Source organism: Danio aesculapii, chromosome 10 (assembly GCF_903798145.1).
Source record: "Danio aesculapii chromosome 10, fDanAes4.1, whole genome shotgun sequence".
NCBI classification, from domain to species: Eukaryota; Metazoa; Chordata; class Actinopteri; order Cypriniformes; family Danionidae; genus Danio; species Danio aesculapii.
Window position 1 is genome coordinate 7,090,001 of NC_079444.1, and position 16,743 is coordinate 7,106,743.

A 16,743-nucleotide genomic window follows, 5' to 3' on the forward strand; every position below is an offset into this window, starting at 1 on the left:
CCCACCTGTACTGTATGCCCACCATCTGTTTTTTTTTTTTTACATATATTGCTAATCTCAACTAAACCCAGAGATGTGTATTGTCAGGGATACTTCATGTGTTAACATCAGCCTACAGTGATAATTTTATTGATCTTACCCAGATTTTGCAGCAGAGTTTCCTTCACTAATGTTAAGTGGATCAGCTATTGACCTATCACTTCTCAAAGACACATGGCTGGGTTCAGGTGTTTCCTCTAAAATCCAACTTTAAAAAATCATACATTATACAATATTAACTTTAATTTAATGTTGAATATTTAATTAATTTAATTAATTTGAATATTTACTGGTTTACTGAAGTATGTGAAGTATGAAACACATGCAGTTACATTGGACTTGCCTCAGGCTTGCAGAAGCTTCTCTCTCACTGAAATTAACTGGATCCATTATTGTTCAGTCACTTGTCTTAAACACAAAGCTGGGTTCAGGAGATTCTTCCAGAATCCAACTAAAACACAAATCAGAAAGATCTTTAAACTTTTAAAATCAGAATGAGGGACCCCCTCAATAATGAGATGGTTCATCTCAAGGTGCTATCCCATTTAATAAATGCAAATTCAAAAGAGCTTTAATATGTGTATACCTGTTATAGGAATTATAAAAAAAAAAAAATTGTAGTTTAACAAGAGGAAATAAAGGTGGGAAATAAAGTAAACAACACACAGCGGAATGAATCACCAACTATTCCAGCATGTTTTTACGCAGCGGATGCCCTTCCAGCCGCAACCCAGTATTGGGAAACACCCATACACACTCATTCTCACACACACACACACACGCACACACACACACTCACACACACACACACACACACACACACACACACACACACACACACACACACACACACACTCAGACACTACGTACAATTTAGCATACCCAATTCACCTATAGCACATGTCTTTGGACTGTGGGGGAAACCAGAGCACCCAGATGAAACCCATGCCAACACGGGAAGAACATCTCAGCCGGGACTCGGACTCGAGTGAGGCACTGAGCCACTGTGATTAGCCCTCCTGTAAATTTTTTTCACATATTTGTCTAAGTGATGTTTAATAGAGCAAGGACGTTTTCACAGTATTTCCTATCTTTTATTTCTGATCGATGTGCATTATTGATATACTTTGATAAATAATAATTGGATATGTTAGAGAAGTGAGTCACACGTTTGCCTCACAGCAAGAAGGTCGCTGGTTCGAGCCTCGGCTGGATCAGTTGACGTTTCTGCGTGGAGTTTGCATGTTCTCCCCGTGTTTGCGTGGATTTCCTCTGGGTGTTCCGGTTTCCCCCACAAGTTCAAAGACATGCGATACAGGTGAATTGGGTAAGCTAAATTGTCTGTAGTATAACCTTGACATGCATAAACCTCCATGTTGCTCAGATCATAAACTCTCTGCTTTCAGTTGAATCATTCTGAGGCAGTGCCCTTCATCAGCCAAGCCAGACACTATTTCATACACTTTAATGTATTGTGATTCAACACAGCATGATCCTATAAGGCCTTAATCCTCTCAAATAAAAAGTGGTTCCCATACTGTAGCTTTAGCTAGTGATGAAATGGGTTGTTCATATTAAACTTAGGGAAACGAGGTTACAAAATAGCAAAGTAACATTTAACTCAATCAAGAAAATGAGGATTCACTTCTGTAATTTTTATAAGCTGCAATTTGTCAACACTCCTGACTTAAGGAGTGACTCTAAATTTATTTATTTATTTATTAAAGCACTAACACTCTCACCTTTTAACGTTGTTTTTGTTATCCTTTCCTGTTGCCATGATGATAGCATTAACAATGATTTAAACTTATAGGAACAGACTGGATCAAAATGAGAACATTTTAGAATGAACAACATTTTCGAATTCTAAAACTTAATTTACTATTAATTTTATATCTTTCTTACTTATTCACTGGGCCATTTATATCGAAGTTGATATTTAGCCGCACCATATTGGTGCTTCATAACATCTAGTTTTTATGAGATGAGTTGTTAGCCCAACACTCAACCGCCAATCTGGAGGACCAGGATACTGCGGACAATTTAGCTTACCCAATTCACCTATTGTCTTTGGATTGTGGGGGAAACCAGAGCACCCGGAGAAAACCCATGTGAACATAGGGAGAACATGCAAACTCTAAATGCGAACTGACCCAGCTAGGGCTCAAACCATTGACCTTCTTGCTGTGAGGCAATTAATTCTATATCTAGTGATCTCAAATAAATACTTTTTTTCAACAGCATATAAAAACATTCCTTTTATTCCAAACTGGTACTGTACTTGTATTCAGAGATGATAATTAATATAACTGTCATGTAAGTAAATAAATAAATACAAATAAAACATACATACAGTACATACAGTATGCATACAGTATATACATATATGCAGTTTAAGTCAGAATTATTAGCCCCGCTGAATTATTAGCCCCCCTGTTTATTTTTTCCCCCAATTTCTGTTTAACAGAGAGAAGATTTTTTTAACACATTTCTAATCATAATAGCTTTAATAACTCGTTTCTAATAACAGTTTTTTTTTATCTTTGACATGATGACAGTAAATAATATTTTACTAGATGTTTATCAAGACACTTCTATGCAGCTTAAAGTGACATTTAACCAGGTTAATTAAGTTAACTAGGCAGGTTAGGGTAATTAGGCAAGTTAATGTATAACGATGGTTTGTCTTGAAGACAATCGAAAAAATATATAGCTTAAAGGAGCTAATATTTTTGACCTTAAAGTGTTTTTTTTTTTTAAATTAAAACCTACTTTTATTTTAGGCAAAATAAAACAAATAAGACTTTCTCCATAAGGAAAAAAATATTATCAGACATACTATGAAAATTTCCTTGCTTTCCATGTTAAACATCATTTGACAAATATTAAAAAAAAAAAAATCAAAGGGGGGCTAATAATTCTGACTTCAACTGCACATACATGAATGAATACACTGAACAAGAATCTGATTCAATAAAGCTAAATAAACACCCACAGCCATTGTTTTTACTATTACCAGCTTGTATCATTTCTTTTTTCAGTATTGCAAAGTCCTTCTTATAGCATTTAATTCATGACAACTTCATTAGACAACAACCCTGCTTCCTGCTGTGTAATTTTTCTCCTCATGTATATATATATATATATATATATATATATATATATATATATATATATATATATATATATATATATATATATATATATATATATTCTCATACAGTATATACATACATTATATTTATATTCATTTAAAATTGCAACTTTATGCTATTAGTATTATAAATTATTCAGATACTTATTTATGAAAACATAATAAAACATAATACTTATGGAATCCATAATTCTTTACACTTCTATTATTACAGTACTTTCGTGAAGAGAAGTTACCACTTTCCAAACAGGAAGAAACAAAGGTCAAGAAATCGGCAAGTGAACCAATGAGACTACAAATGCAAGAAATACAATAAAAGTCATGTGTGCAAAGCACTTGCGTAACAGAGGATTTATGAACAACAACAACAACAAAAAAGTGTTTTTTAAGTGAAAAAGGCGAAACAGGACATAATTAAATGCATAATTCTTGGTAAAAGTAAGTACAGTAAATGGTTCTCTTTAAGAACAGGATAATCAATGAACCATTTTTTGTATAGCGATTTTTAATATTCAGATTGTTTGTAAACAAGATAAGCAAATAATAACAAATTGAAGTAATCAATTTATTTAGTAATCAAATTAATGTTTTAAGTCTTGCTCATATCATTGTTTCTATGTCTTAGTTTTTACAAATTTGTAAATGTATAGGGGAAAGCAAGGACAAAAGTAACATGGGACAGAAGTATTTTCTCAAAGCTCTGACAACAGCTTTTTGCTACAGCCCCCCTAAAATAGGCCTAGCGACGCCCATAGTGTCAAAGGTAAACCTTCTCCCAATTATAAAGATGTGGCGCTGTACTTTATGTGTGAACATACCTGCCTGTGTCACTGCAGTACTGCAGGTGTGGTGAAGAATGATTAATGGTGTGGTGGCACAGCAAAATGAATGTATAGCTTAAAAATGTAGCCCATTGTAATGGTAAAAACTTAAATAAAGTAAATGTATGCAAGTTAAAAAAAAATAATAATACATTTAATTTAATAAAAAAATTCTTTAACATTAATACAATAATAATATATAAATGTGTTGAATTTTACTTTTAATCATGCTTACAGCCTGAACTACTATAGTTTGGTACACTGTAAAAAATGAATCTTGAGGCTTGTAATTTTCATTAAAAAATTGATGTGGTCATTAAAAATAATGTGCTTATTTTCTTTAAAAAATTTAGATTCTGGATTTATTATAAAATATTGAGAAGATTTCGCTAATACTAAGATTTAAATTTCACTTATTTTTTTAAGCAACCTAGTGCAATTATTAAGCTTAATTTGAGAAAACAATTAACCTAATAATATTGAGGAAAGATGGCTTCACGTTTATTTTAAGAAAATTCACTCAATTATGTGGATTTGATTGAGATGTTTGCATTTGAATCTCAACAACGGAAGTGATCAGAAGACATTTTGAAGAAGCAGATCAACAGCTTGCATGTTAAGACGTAAGCATTAACAGTTTATAATTTTATTGTCTTAAATAGTCTAAGCTCTTTCAAGAAAGACACATGCTGTTCAAGCTTGTTCAGGAGCTTGGTTTTTGCCATATGATGTATATAGGGATACACAGGTATTTTTAACCACCAATTCCTATTTGAAATCAATTTGCTTCAATGTTCATTCTGAATTATATAATGAGATTAAACAAATTATTTGCATTGTAATATTTAACAGCAATGCTCAGGCAACAGTTAAGCAGAGAGGAGGAATAACAGTGAGCTTGTTAAGTGGTAAGTCTAAGCTAGTTAGCTAGCTATTCAGTAGGGGTTATGCACAGCTAGAGCTTTCCCATTTCATAAGGTTCCTTTTACAGCATTGATGATGTAATGTAATGAACTGTGTTTATATATAATACTGTACATAAATACTAATATTTGTTTTCTTCATTTTTCAGATCAATGAAGAAAAACGTTTGCAGTATTTTCCCACTAAAGAGGAGCAGTTTATTGAGGCAGATTTTGACAAAGAGAATGGGTGCCATACATCAGGTATTTTTAATAATGTTATTTGTGTATTATTATTATTATTATTATTATTATTATTATTATTATTATCACTATTATTATTAGACAATATTACTAATTTCTAAATTTTTTTTTTGCATCAGACCTCACATTAAATCACAGATGAAACGTTGCTGGTCTATCTGTATGAATAAGAGGAAGAGCTCATCTAGGAGTGCAATATAAGTGTCTCAAACCGTTTCAGATATTTATGGTCTTCAGAAAACTGCATTTTATATTTTTGCATGCTTACAAAAAAAATATATAGCTCAAGCACTACATTGTTGAATGCACTATTCCTTGTATAAACATGGTTTGTTTTTATAAATTTCTGTACACTAGTATACATTTTAAACACCCTGTCCATTATAAGTCAAAATACTTGTGTACTTGTGTCAGTCAGCAACGTCTACTCAAACATTTTGAATAATTACTGTTCACAGAGATACAAAGAAATGGTTTATTTACTTAATATATTTCCTTAATGTGTTTTAGTAAAGTTTAAACATTTGAAATGTACAGTACAACTGCATAATTTCAATTAATAATAATAAAGTAATGTTTATTTTACAGTGTGGGAATCCACAGAGAATTGCTGTCTGCCAGAGGGATGACCAACCATGAGGACTTCTGCATTGTCTTGGAGGATAAGTGAGTCATGGCTAGCTTGGAAAATCTAGAATTGCTGAACTTTATACAAATATTACCCAAATTAAAATCACTTACAAAGAAACGTATATTAAGTTTCTGACACAAATTCACTGACACAAATTCACTGAAATTTCACTGCATTGACTGATTGATTATGTTGCTAATATTTTGAGATACAGCTTTTATACTGGTTTTATATGTTATGCAATACACAAATTCTGTCAAATTTTGTCTAAAATGTGACTATTCCTACAAAAGAACATTGACAGAACATTTTTTCCATGACATGGATAAAGGAATTTTTATCAGAAATTAACATTGCTGTAAATTTTATATAGATTTGTTTAACATACTGTACCATTTTGTTGTAACATGTAATAAAATGATATTTGGCCAAAATGTATTGTGTATGTATTTCATCATACATTATATATTTTACATTGTATGAATGAGTAATTTTAATTAATAAATTTGAGTAAATGGTGATTTATTTGCATATATTATAAAAGCACATTCCACTAATAATATTAAAATCATCATCTATCACTCAAAGAATTTAGTAATTTTCACATGATTCATTCAAGTGGTTTTTGCAAAAAAAAAAAATCAAGTCTTGAAATTTACTTAAAAATAATACGTGCAATAGTGTTACCACTATTTTTTTTTCAGTAAATAGCACATACGATTTTTTACAGTGTAGATTAAAAGAACTATTTTTGTCTTTAGTGTCTCCTAGTGAAAAAAAAGCTTTTGTACTTTGTGTTTTAAATTTATTGTTTGAAGTAAATCTTTGTTACATTCCTCAACTGGTTACAGTTAAATAAAGCAGAATTAAATATATAATAGTAGGCTATGTCATTAAATAAGTATCACATTTATCAAATTAGGTTTTGTTATTTTTTAGTTTGTTTTTATTATTCTATGAGAGTTTGTTTAGGACACAAAACTCTTCTTTTGCATTTTTTAAAACGTCATAAAACTGTTTACATAAAACTGATCCGATAGTTTAAAAAAGTCATATTGCATATTATCTACATTTTTATGTGCATTTTTAAACCAAATGACTCAACGAAATCTCGTTAATAGAAATCTGTTTACTTTCGTGGTTTATACCATAGACTGTAAAATATAGTTTGATACGCGCTGCGAATGATGAGTCACTTGTTCAAAACAAACGATTCACAAAGGTTTCAAAGCTTCACGAAGCAGCAAAGAACCGATTCAGTGATTCGCGATTCAAACATCACAAGGGAACAAACAGTCCGTCAGACCGGTGAGGTTAATGAGATGAGGTGAGGAAACTACCTTTTAGTGCCTTATTTTGGTCATTGTAGCCATATCTAAAGCTATAGGAGAACAGTGCCGTTGTATTAGTTTATGTTATGTTAGCTAATAAATGTAATTTGCCTTGAGCTATGGATTAGCTGATCAGCTAGTTAGCTGCAAAGCTAATACTCTATTAATAAACCTTGCTAGACCAAGATATCCAATTGTAACAACAATAGAGTCATTTTTATTTATTTTAATGTACACGCAGAATATCAGTTTAATTTTGCTTAACGAAAGACTTAAAACATTAACGTTGCATGTTGAAAATCTCGACAGCCTGCATGCCATTATTCTTTAATGTATTCATTTTGAAATGTAACGTTATCATTTAGATTTTTATTCTTATTAAAAATATAACGGGTTGGCTTTCTCCCCACTGTTTGAAGGTTTACATGTTGTTTTGGAGTGCGTATTTGAGTAAATACATATTTCTTTAAGTAACAGTTATATATGTGTACACGTAACTCTAGTTACCATTTTGTTAACAATTTGCTGTCATTGTCATGAAATATCATGGAGTCATTATTCACTTATTTGTGCTTAGTTATTTTCATATTTATAAAATACTGCTGTTACATCTGTTGTTATAAATAAACAAACCGGTGCAGTACTGAATAATTAACCCCAAAATTGTAGTAACGTTAAATAGTTAATTCACACTTACGCACAGCCCATTAAATATGTTGTTGAATATGTAATATGTAGTTTTTATTCATTTATTTATTTAGTCAGCAGAACGTTTAGGAAGATTTTTAGCTGAAATCATAGTCCTTAATACTTTATACAATGCAAGTTAAAGGCTACCAGCAATTTTAGAGACAAAACAGTGTGGTTAAAACAAAATTAAGAGCACATTGTAGTTCTGTGAAGTCAGTGCAAGAAACAGAACTTTTATTTATTTATTTGTCTTTTTTACAATTGTATTGTACTTTAAATCAACAGCCTACTAGACATATTTTTTGACCTTGCTGCGAGGCAAAAGCGCTTCCCACTGTGCCGCCCAATGTATATCGCATAACCGTGGGACAATATTCTGAAAATATATGTTTTACACTTATTTTTGAAACAATTAACCTCCAAAGTTTCGTAAATGATTTTTGAAAAGTTACAAACAAATAACATTTAAAAGTAACCAAAAACAAGCGTTAAGGGAATATGTCTGCTGGTGTGTATCAAAATGTTCATAATTTTATTTTGTCTATAAATGTTTTTTTTTCATTGAGTTGCACTTTATGAACCACTAAGAAGCAATGTTTCAGCTAAAAATCTACTTCTTAAAAAAATGTCAGCTACATCTTAAGTAAATAAATGGTGTTTTATTATCAGTTTAATGTCTGCTTTCATTTGAATCTGCTTTTGTCTTCCAGTACATCAGGTTTCTGACCCCTGCATGGAAGAGGCCAGCGATGAGGGGCTTTTACTCCAAGCTGGACTCCTCATCTATAGGTATGGCTGTGCCTCTGAATCTGGCCGTGGAGACTGAAAAAGCGCAGGCGCTCCTCCAGACGTTCAGCACTGCCTCTCTGTTCGCCAGCGCAGGCCTGGGCGCTTTCTGTTTCGTCGCTGACCACTTCCTGACACTACCCTTCATCCAGCATCATCTGTGGCTCAGGGCTCTTTTCGATAACACCGTTCACGCCATCATTGGTCTGTGGTCTTGGGCCATTGTGATCGGCTTGAGGAAGAAAAGTGACTTCTATGAAGTCGTCCTGGCTGGGTTTCTGGCCTCAGTCATTGACTTGGACCACTTCTACATGGCTGGATCATTGTCAATCAAAGTGAGACCTCTTTGTTTATTTTATTAGCTCAATTTGAAATATTAGGATTATCGTCAAGAGAAATGTCGTCTTTTATTTTAAAACTCAACAAATTCAGGAAAGGTAAAAACAAAACAAGCCTGTTCTATTGACCTTATTCTTCATGTACGAGCGGGTGCTGCCATTGGATAACTTTTGGCTCGAGACTTCGTTACATTCACTTCCATTGATTTTTAGACATTTAAAAAACAACTCGTTCCGCTGCTTGATGCTTCAAACTGATATTTTCTTATTATATTATCCTACTTTTTATGTATAGTCTTGAACACTTGTTTGTGGAACTAGTAGTTATCTATCACAAAAATGAGTCCAACACTGGATTGCAGAATAAGGTCAATAGTTTTACATATTGTACAGTAATTGCAATGTGCATATGAATCATCCAAAAAAAAAAAAGATTGATTTTGCTATATGTATCTTAGGTATTGACTAATAAAAAATATAATTATTTATTAAAGTCTGAAATTAATTATTTGATTCTGGAAATGCTTAATTGATTTGAATTATAATGCCAATGTCATACAAACATTCTAATTATATTTGTTATTCAGTGTTCAACAAAATTTAGATATGTTCAAACTAGTGCTGGGCAACCTTTTATTATTATTATTATTATTATTATTATTATTATTTTATTTTTATTTTTTAACCACAATTAATCGCATGGCTGTTTGTGATTAATCATAAATAATCGCATCGGTATACACAAAAATCCATAAGGATTTCAAAAGTGTATTAAGCAATTTTATTTTAAAATTACTGAGTAAGTGTATGAACAAGTAAAAAAAAACATTCCCACGTTTTAGCAGTTAAAATACATATTTTAAATGTCAACTTAAATAGTGTAAGCAAATTAAATTTACATTATATTTTTATCTGCCATTGCCAGGACAATAAAATGTTGCCTAGTCTGTAATGGAAATTAGGTTATGCATAGATTTCAGAGGCTTGATCATAACATTGTAACAGGACACCTGCAAGCAACTACAACTTAGCATTCAGAAATGTTTTTTTTTTTCCTGAACAGGTAAAAACAAAAAATGTTTCATTTTATCAGGAAACAATATAAACAGCTCATTCTCTACCAACTGTTACAGAGTCAGGTAAAATGTTTAAAAGAAACTACAAAGTTTTACTGTGCAGGGGTACTGAATTTTCTTTGTATAATCTCAGCCACTTCACATCCACATCACCACCTGGGGTTTCAATGTTTTCTGATAATTTGATGATTTTTATCAAATATTTCTTGTTCCACGCATTTGAATTAAACGGGCATGTTTTTTTTTATGTATCCGTGCATATGAAAAATGCTACTGATCATTTTTAGAAATATTATTATAATAACATTTGCATTTAAACCAATATTCTATCTAGAATTGTATTGAATTGGTAACTTGTGAATTGATTTGAATCGATACCCATACCTTGCTTCTATTTTTATTTGCATATAGAATAAATAATGTTTTTTTTTTCTCTGATGATAATTGTGGTCTGTTTTTTGTCAGGCTGCTGTGAATCTGCCACACAGGCCTCCTCTGCACTGCTCCACCTTGATCCCAGCACTCTGCTTCTCTATGCGCCTCCTCATGTGGGCCTGCCGGCTCAAAGACTCCTGGTGCTCTCTGCCCTGGATGCTTTTCATCTCGCTGACTTCGCACCACATCCGGGATGGCGTTCGCCATGGCCTCTGGGTCTGTCCATTCGGCAACACTGCACCAATATCATACTGGCTGTACGTGACAATCACAGCCACGCTCCCTCATCTGTGCTCAGTGCTCATGTATCTGACCGGCACCAGAGACATGATCTCCACCAAACATGGCGTCGCTATTGACGTCTGAGACAATCGATTTCACTTTCTTTCTTTACTTTTCCCTGCAAAACGTGAAGCTGGAAATATCGCCATTGGCTCTGCATCTTTGCCATTCCTACTTTATTCCTTCTTGAGAGATTGTGTCAGTGTGTTTGATACTTCTGACTGCTGTAGACGTTCAGGTATCAGTGCGAAATCAGGTTACGTCGACTGTGGAGACTGTGAATAGTTTGGTATGTACGGTGTAGGTTAGGGTTGGGTGATACATTTTTTCAGTGTGAATGTCTGTGTGTGTGGATGGAGTAAACTATGTAATTTGTTGCTAATAATGAATCCTTTATTATATTTTGTCACAAATACAATAGAATAGTAAATAGCACCATTTGAGTGATAAGTAAATAGCTTGTTTATTGTTTTGAATTAGTTTAGTTAATCGTAAAGATGTGGTGACTGGTTAAATGTTGGGAAAATCTTGCCATTACTTAAAATTTCCAAGTGTAGGGATTTCTGCTGAAATAATTAGATTTTCCCAATGGACATTTGCAGAACAATATGTCTGAACCATAACAGTTTTTCTTCTGAAGATCCAAACATGTCCAAACATAACTGTATAGATGACAATATTAGCATCCGTGTCAATGCAATGATGGCAACATTCTTTTCATAAAAAAATGATACTCTGCAAGTTTGTCTGCATTCTTAAATGTTTGCACTCTTTCAAAACAGAATGGATTCTGATTGACTGAAATTAGTTTTAATCAAAATTGTATTGCAATGTCATGCCAAATGCAGTTTTTGCATTTATAAGCACCTTTTCTAAATGTTTTCTATTGGCAGCGAGTGTTTTGCACCTCGCATTCTAACTGCCTGCTGCACCTTGCATTTTTATGGGTTGGTCTGTGTGCCTGCAGATGAAAACAAGTAAACTCTGTGCTGAAAAATGCCTGACGTCATGCGCTCCAGCACCATGACCATTGATATACAGTGGTTGCCTAGCAACATAAGAGGCGCAGCACAATGCTCTTTTCTAAAATCAGCAAATTGGCCATACACTCCGCCTTGTGTTTTCAGAAATGTAAAACACACTCTATTAATTTATTTTTTAGCTCTATTTTTATCATTAATATAAGTTATCATATTTGGTATGAATGAACATTTAGAATAGCACAACTATTAAAGGTAGTTTTTAATTACATAACAGTTTTCAACTAAAAACAGAAAACTTTTTAACTTCACATTTTGCCCATTAATTTACACCTTTGCGGCTCAAAAAAATTACTTTTGAAAACAGGTTTTACAAAGTATGTTTTTAAAACTGATACTGTTACCTTTATCATCTCAGTGTAAATGTCAAAAAAATCCAAATTAGTTAAAACCACAATCAAAACAAGAACTGTGGACTACAGATTTAAATTTGCGTGCGTATGTGTAGTGTTTTTACTTGCTTGTTTGTTTGTTTGTTTGTTTATTTATTTATTTATTGCCAACTACTGGTTTGACGTGAAAAGTACAGCAATATTTAGTTAATTTTGTGTATCCATGTGAATGGGTAACATTTTGACAACTCCTGAAAAACAAATCTTCGTTGTGTAAACATTAACAAAAATGTCACAAAAGTGTCTCCTGAAAGATTGTGTGAATGTTCGATATTATCACCCAGCCCTAGTGTAGAAGGTCCGTAAACACCCTTACAAACCTTATTTAAAAGCTTCAGCATTGTGTTTTCATGTTTAGCTTCGTGTTATAGACTTGTCTACCCAAATAATGCATTTATTTTTTGAAGGAGTCAGACACTAGAATAGTGGTAAGACTTACAATGTGTCACATGTTCAGGAATATATGCTCAGAATGGTGAGTATTGATAGTGTTTGTGCTTGTGAAGCAGAGGCTGTGCTTGTGTGTGCAACATTACTGTAGGATTTCTTGAAGGAATTGAGTCTCTTTAGTGTTTTGGAGTGTTTGAACCGCACTGCTAGTTTATAATGGAAAGTGTTTAGGGATTGGATAAACATTTCTGTTGTTGCAGACGATTACTGTTGCCTTTTTAGCCACAGGCATTGGAAAAACTGTAAATATGATGTGTTGACTTTCCAAACGCATAGGATTTTAAATTATTTAGTTAGAACTGTTATTAAGTGTGTTTGTGTACACATCACATCTAAGGTTCATATTGGTTGAATTTATATGGGACTAAATACTCACTGTGTCATTTTTCCAGATTTAATTATTAGTCCAACATTGCTTATTGTTAGGTTTTTCGATGTAGGTTTTTCGGGCATAGTGTTTATACTATTCATAGCAATGCATTCTGTCTATTCTAACAGTCAAATGTTTTGGATCAACCCAGTTTTTTTCAACAGGAATTTTGTACTCCAAAAATGCTTAATCTATGTTTGTATAAGTTCACCCACTTCAAACATGTTTTGTTTGGTCAAGAAATGAATTAGAATTTTGGAATAATAATTTTTTGCAGCAATAAGCACCTTTTTAAAAATGTTTCCTATTGGTACTGAGCATTCTGCATGGTTTATGTGCTTTCTAAGAGCACGGGTCCACCGAATCGTTTTTTCCTGAGCTGAGCATTTTTTATGCTCTTGTCAGTGGAAGTGTCACACTTTTTAAAATCAGAATCAGAATCGGTTTTATTGCCAAGTGTGCTTCACACACACAAGGAATTTGTTTTGGCTACAGAAGCTTCCAGTGTACATAAAGTGACATGTGACAACACAAAATAATCTGAAAAAAAATAAAATAATAATAATAAAAAATGATGAACATTAAACAGATGCGGTTAGTGAAGAAACCTGGATGTTGAGTTATATGTACAGATTGTTATAAATATACAGGTTATAAGGTGCTGTGTACAAGTGCGAATGTAGAAAGTATTGCATTGTATATTGATATAAGGTGCTGTGTACAAGTGCGTATGAGAAAGTATTGCACATATTTATTGCACAGTAGGGGAATATTTAACTGTTCATAAGGTAGACAGCCTGAGGAAAGAAACTTTTCCTGTGTCTGGCTGTTTTTGTGCTCGGTGCTCTGAAGCGCCGACCAGACGGTAACAGTTCGAACAGGTAGTGTGCTGGGTGTGAGGCGTCCAGAGTGATTTTGCGAGCCCTTTTACTCACTCTGGAAGAGTACAGTTCTTGAAGTGTAGGAAGGGTAGTGCCAGTGATTCGTTCAGCAGTCCGGACTATTCGCTGTAGTCTACGGAGGTCAGTTTTGGCAGCTGAGCCGAACCAGACGGTGATTGAAGTGCAGAGGATGGATTGGATGACAGCTGAGTAGAACTGTACGAGCAGCTCCTGTGGCAGGTTGAACTTCCTCAGCTGACGAAGGAAGTACAGTCTCTGCTGGGCTTTCTTCACAATAGAGTCTATATGAGTGTCCCACTTCAGATCCTGAGAGATGGTGGTGCCCAGGAACCTGAATGACTCTACTGCAGCCACAGTGCTGTTCATGATGGTGAGTGGGGGGAGTGCAGGGGGGTTTCTCCTGAAGTCCACTATCATCTCCACTGTTTTGAGCGTGTTCAGCTCCAGGTTGTTGTATCTGCACCATAACGCCAGCCGCTCCACCTCCTGTCTGTATGCAGACTCGTCACCGTTCTGGATGAGGCCGATAACAGTAGTGTCGTCTGCAAACTTAATGAGTTTGATGGAGGGGTCTTTTGCAGTGCAGTCATTGGTGTACAGGGAGAAGAGTAGTGGAGAAAGAACACATCCCTGGGGGGCACCAGTGCTGATGGTGCGGCTGTCGGATGTGATTTTGCCCATTCTGACTAGCTGCTGTCTATCTGTCAGAAAGCTGGTGATCCATTGACAGACAGAGCTAGGAACAGAGAGCTGGGCCAGTTTGTACTCAAGCAGTGATGGGACGATGGTGTTAAAGGCAGAACTGAAGTCCACAAACAGAATCCTTGCGTAGTTCCCTGGTTTGTCCAGATGTTGTAGGGTATAATGCAGTCCCATGTTGACTGCATCATCCACAGACCGGTTTGCTCTATAGGCGAACTGCAGGGGGTCCAGCAGGGGTCCAGTGATGTCCTTCAGATATGCTAGCACCAGTCTTTCGAATGACTTCATGGCCACAGATGTTAAGGCCACAGGTCTGTAGTCATTGAGTCCTGTGATCTTTGGCTTCTTTGGGATTGGGATGATGGTGGAGCGCTTAAAGCAGGATGGAACTTTGCGCTGTTCCAGTGATCTATTGAAGATATGGGAGAAAATGGGAGCCAGCTGGTCAGCGCAGGTTCTCAGACAGGCTGGTGAGACACCATCTGGCCCTGGTGCTTTCCTTCTCTTCTGTTTACTGAAGATCTGACGCACATTTTCCTCACTGATCTGAAGAGCAGGGGGGGAGAGGAAGATGGCTGGAGGTGTTGATGGCTGTGTAGGGCGATGGTCCGGGCTGTGTTGATGTGGTGTTGATGACTGTGTAGGGAGATGGTCCGGGCTGTGTTGATGTGGTATTGATGGCCGTGTAGGGCGATGGTCCGGGCTGTGTTGATGTGGTGTTGATGGCTGTGTAGGGAGATGGTCCGGGTGGGTGTGAGGTGTCTGGTCATAGGTGTCAAACCTACAGTAGAACATATTCAGCTCGTTTGCAATATGTTTATTGCTGTCGATACTGGGGGACGGTGTCTTGTAAAATGGCAGCAGCATAGCGATGCACTCAGTGTGTGTTTTATGCAACGGCCAATAGTTTTCTTAAGTGTTTTGGCAGTTAGAGAGGCACTCAAGCTGAGCATTTTTTAGAAAAATTTTACCGTTTTTAGCTGATCAAAACATTCTTCGATGGAAATGGGCCTAAGCAATTGGGCTATCTGTGTGGTAAAAGAGTCAGTCGTCATGTGCTCCAGCACCAATATTGTTGATTCAGTGGTTGCCTAGCAACATAAAAAGTGCAGTGCACTTCTCCTTTAGGACATGTGTCTATCAAAGCATTTTTGTGCAGCCAAAATTTCAGCATTTTTTCCAAAACTGCTCAGCTGATTGCTTCTTTAACTGTCAGAGCAGTTAAAAAACACGCGCTCAACACTTCATTATGCTGCTGGCATTGTTTTCAGTGACAACAGAGAAAAATGCTCAGCTTGGTAAAAAAAAAACACATTTTTGGACATGTATCCTTAAAGTCCATGTAAGATCAAAATTTACAGTGTTTTGCTAGTGCACACTGTTATTCTTTAGGTCACAGGTGTCAAAGCCAGTTCTTAGAGGGCCGCAGCTCTGCAGTTTAGTCCAAAATGGCACACTATGCACCATGTACTTATGCACTTACACACTCAACATCATAGTATATGTATGTAGTGTCGTCCCAAATGGAACACTAATGTTTTTTTTTTACTAAGCGGAAATTCAAACCATTTCCCTGATGACGTTTGACGGTTGCCAAATTAGAGAAATAAATAACGAAACTACCAAGTCATACCTGCCACTGCATTGGGAGGTGCTATAAGCACTCTCGTAGGAGAATTTTGCTTTCTCAATCCAAAATAAATAAAGTAATTCAACATGAGCTTTCTGCTAAGTCCATCAGTCCACACTTCATATTATATCTTTATATTATATATCCGGTTGAATAAGTGCATCATCCGGGTATTTAAAGTGCACTTATTCTGTTTAGAGTTTTCAGTGTGAATGCACTACTTAAACTATTTATACTACAAATGGCATAGTATATTGTATAGGTATACGATTCGGGATGTACTATGTAGGTGTGTTTACTTTGGATTGAAACCAAACTGTGCAGAGCTGCGGCCCTCCAGGAACTGGCTTTAACACCTGTGCTTTAGGTGAACAATTTAGTTATTCTTTAGCTAGTTAGCCTATAGAAAAAAAAATGGTAAACTGTTTGGTAATCTTCAATTAAAGTCCTTGCTTCTCCATTTGGAGTGGCTGTCCTTCTCTGTTGACGTCAGTTTGACAACTTCATC

The 16,743-nt window shown here is 35.0% G+C and overlaps 1 protein-coding gene across 1 annotated transcript; it reads left to right on the forward strand.

Annotated features, from left to right (window-relative positions):
• Nucleotides 1-7,076: 7,076 nt before the first annotated feature.
• tmem267 (transmembrane protein 267) lies at nucleotides 7,077-13,727 on the forward strand. The gene is made up of 3 exons (XM_056466434.1): nucleotides 7,077-7,138; nucleotides 8,543-8,953; nucleotides 10,498-13,727. Exons 2-3 carry the CDS (start codon nucleotides 8,582-8,584, stop codon nucleotides 10,831-10,833), a joined length of 708 nt encoding a protein of 235 aa, XP_056322409.1. The 5' UTR covers nucleotides 7,077-7,138; nucleotides 8,543-8,581; the 3' UTR covers nucleotides 10,834-13,727.
• The last annotated feature ends 3,016 nt before the right edge of the window (nucleotides 13,728-16,743 follow it).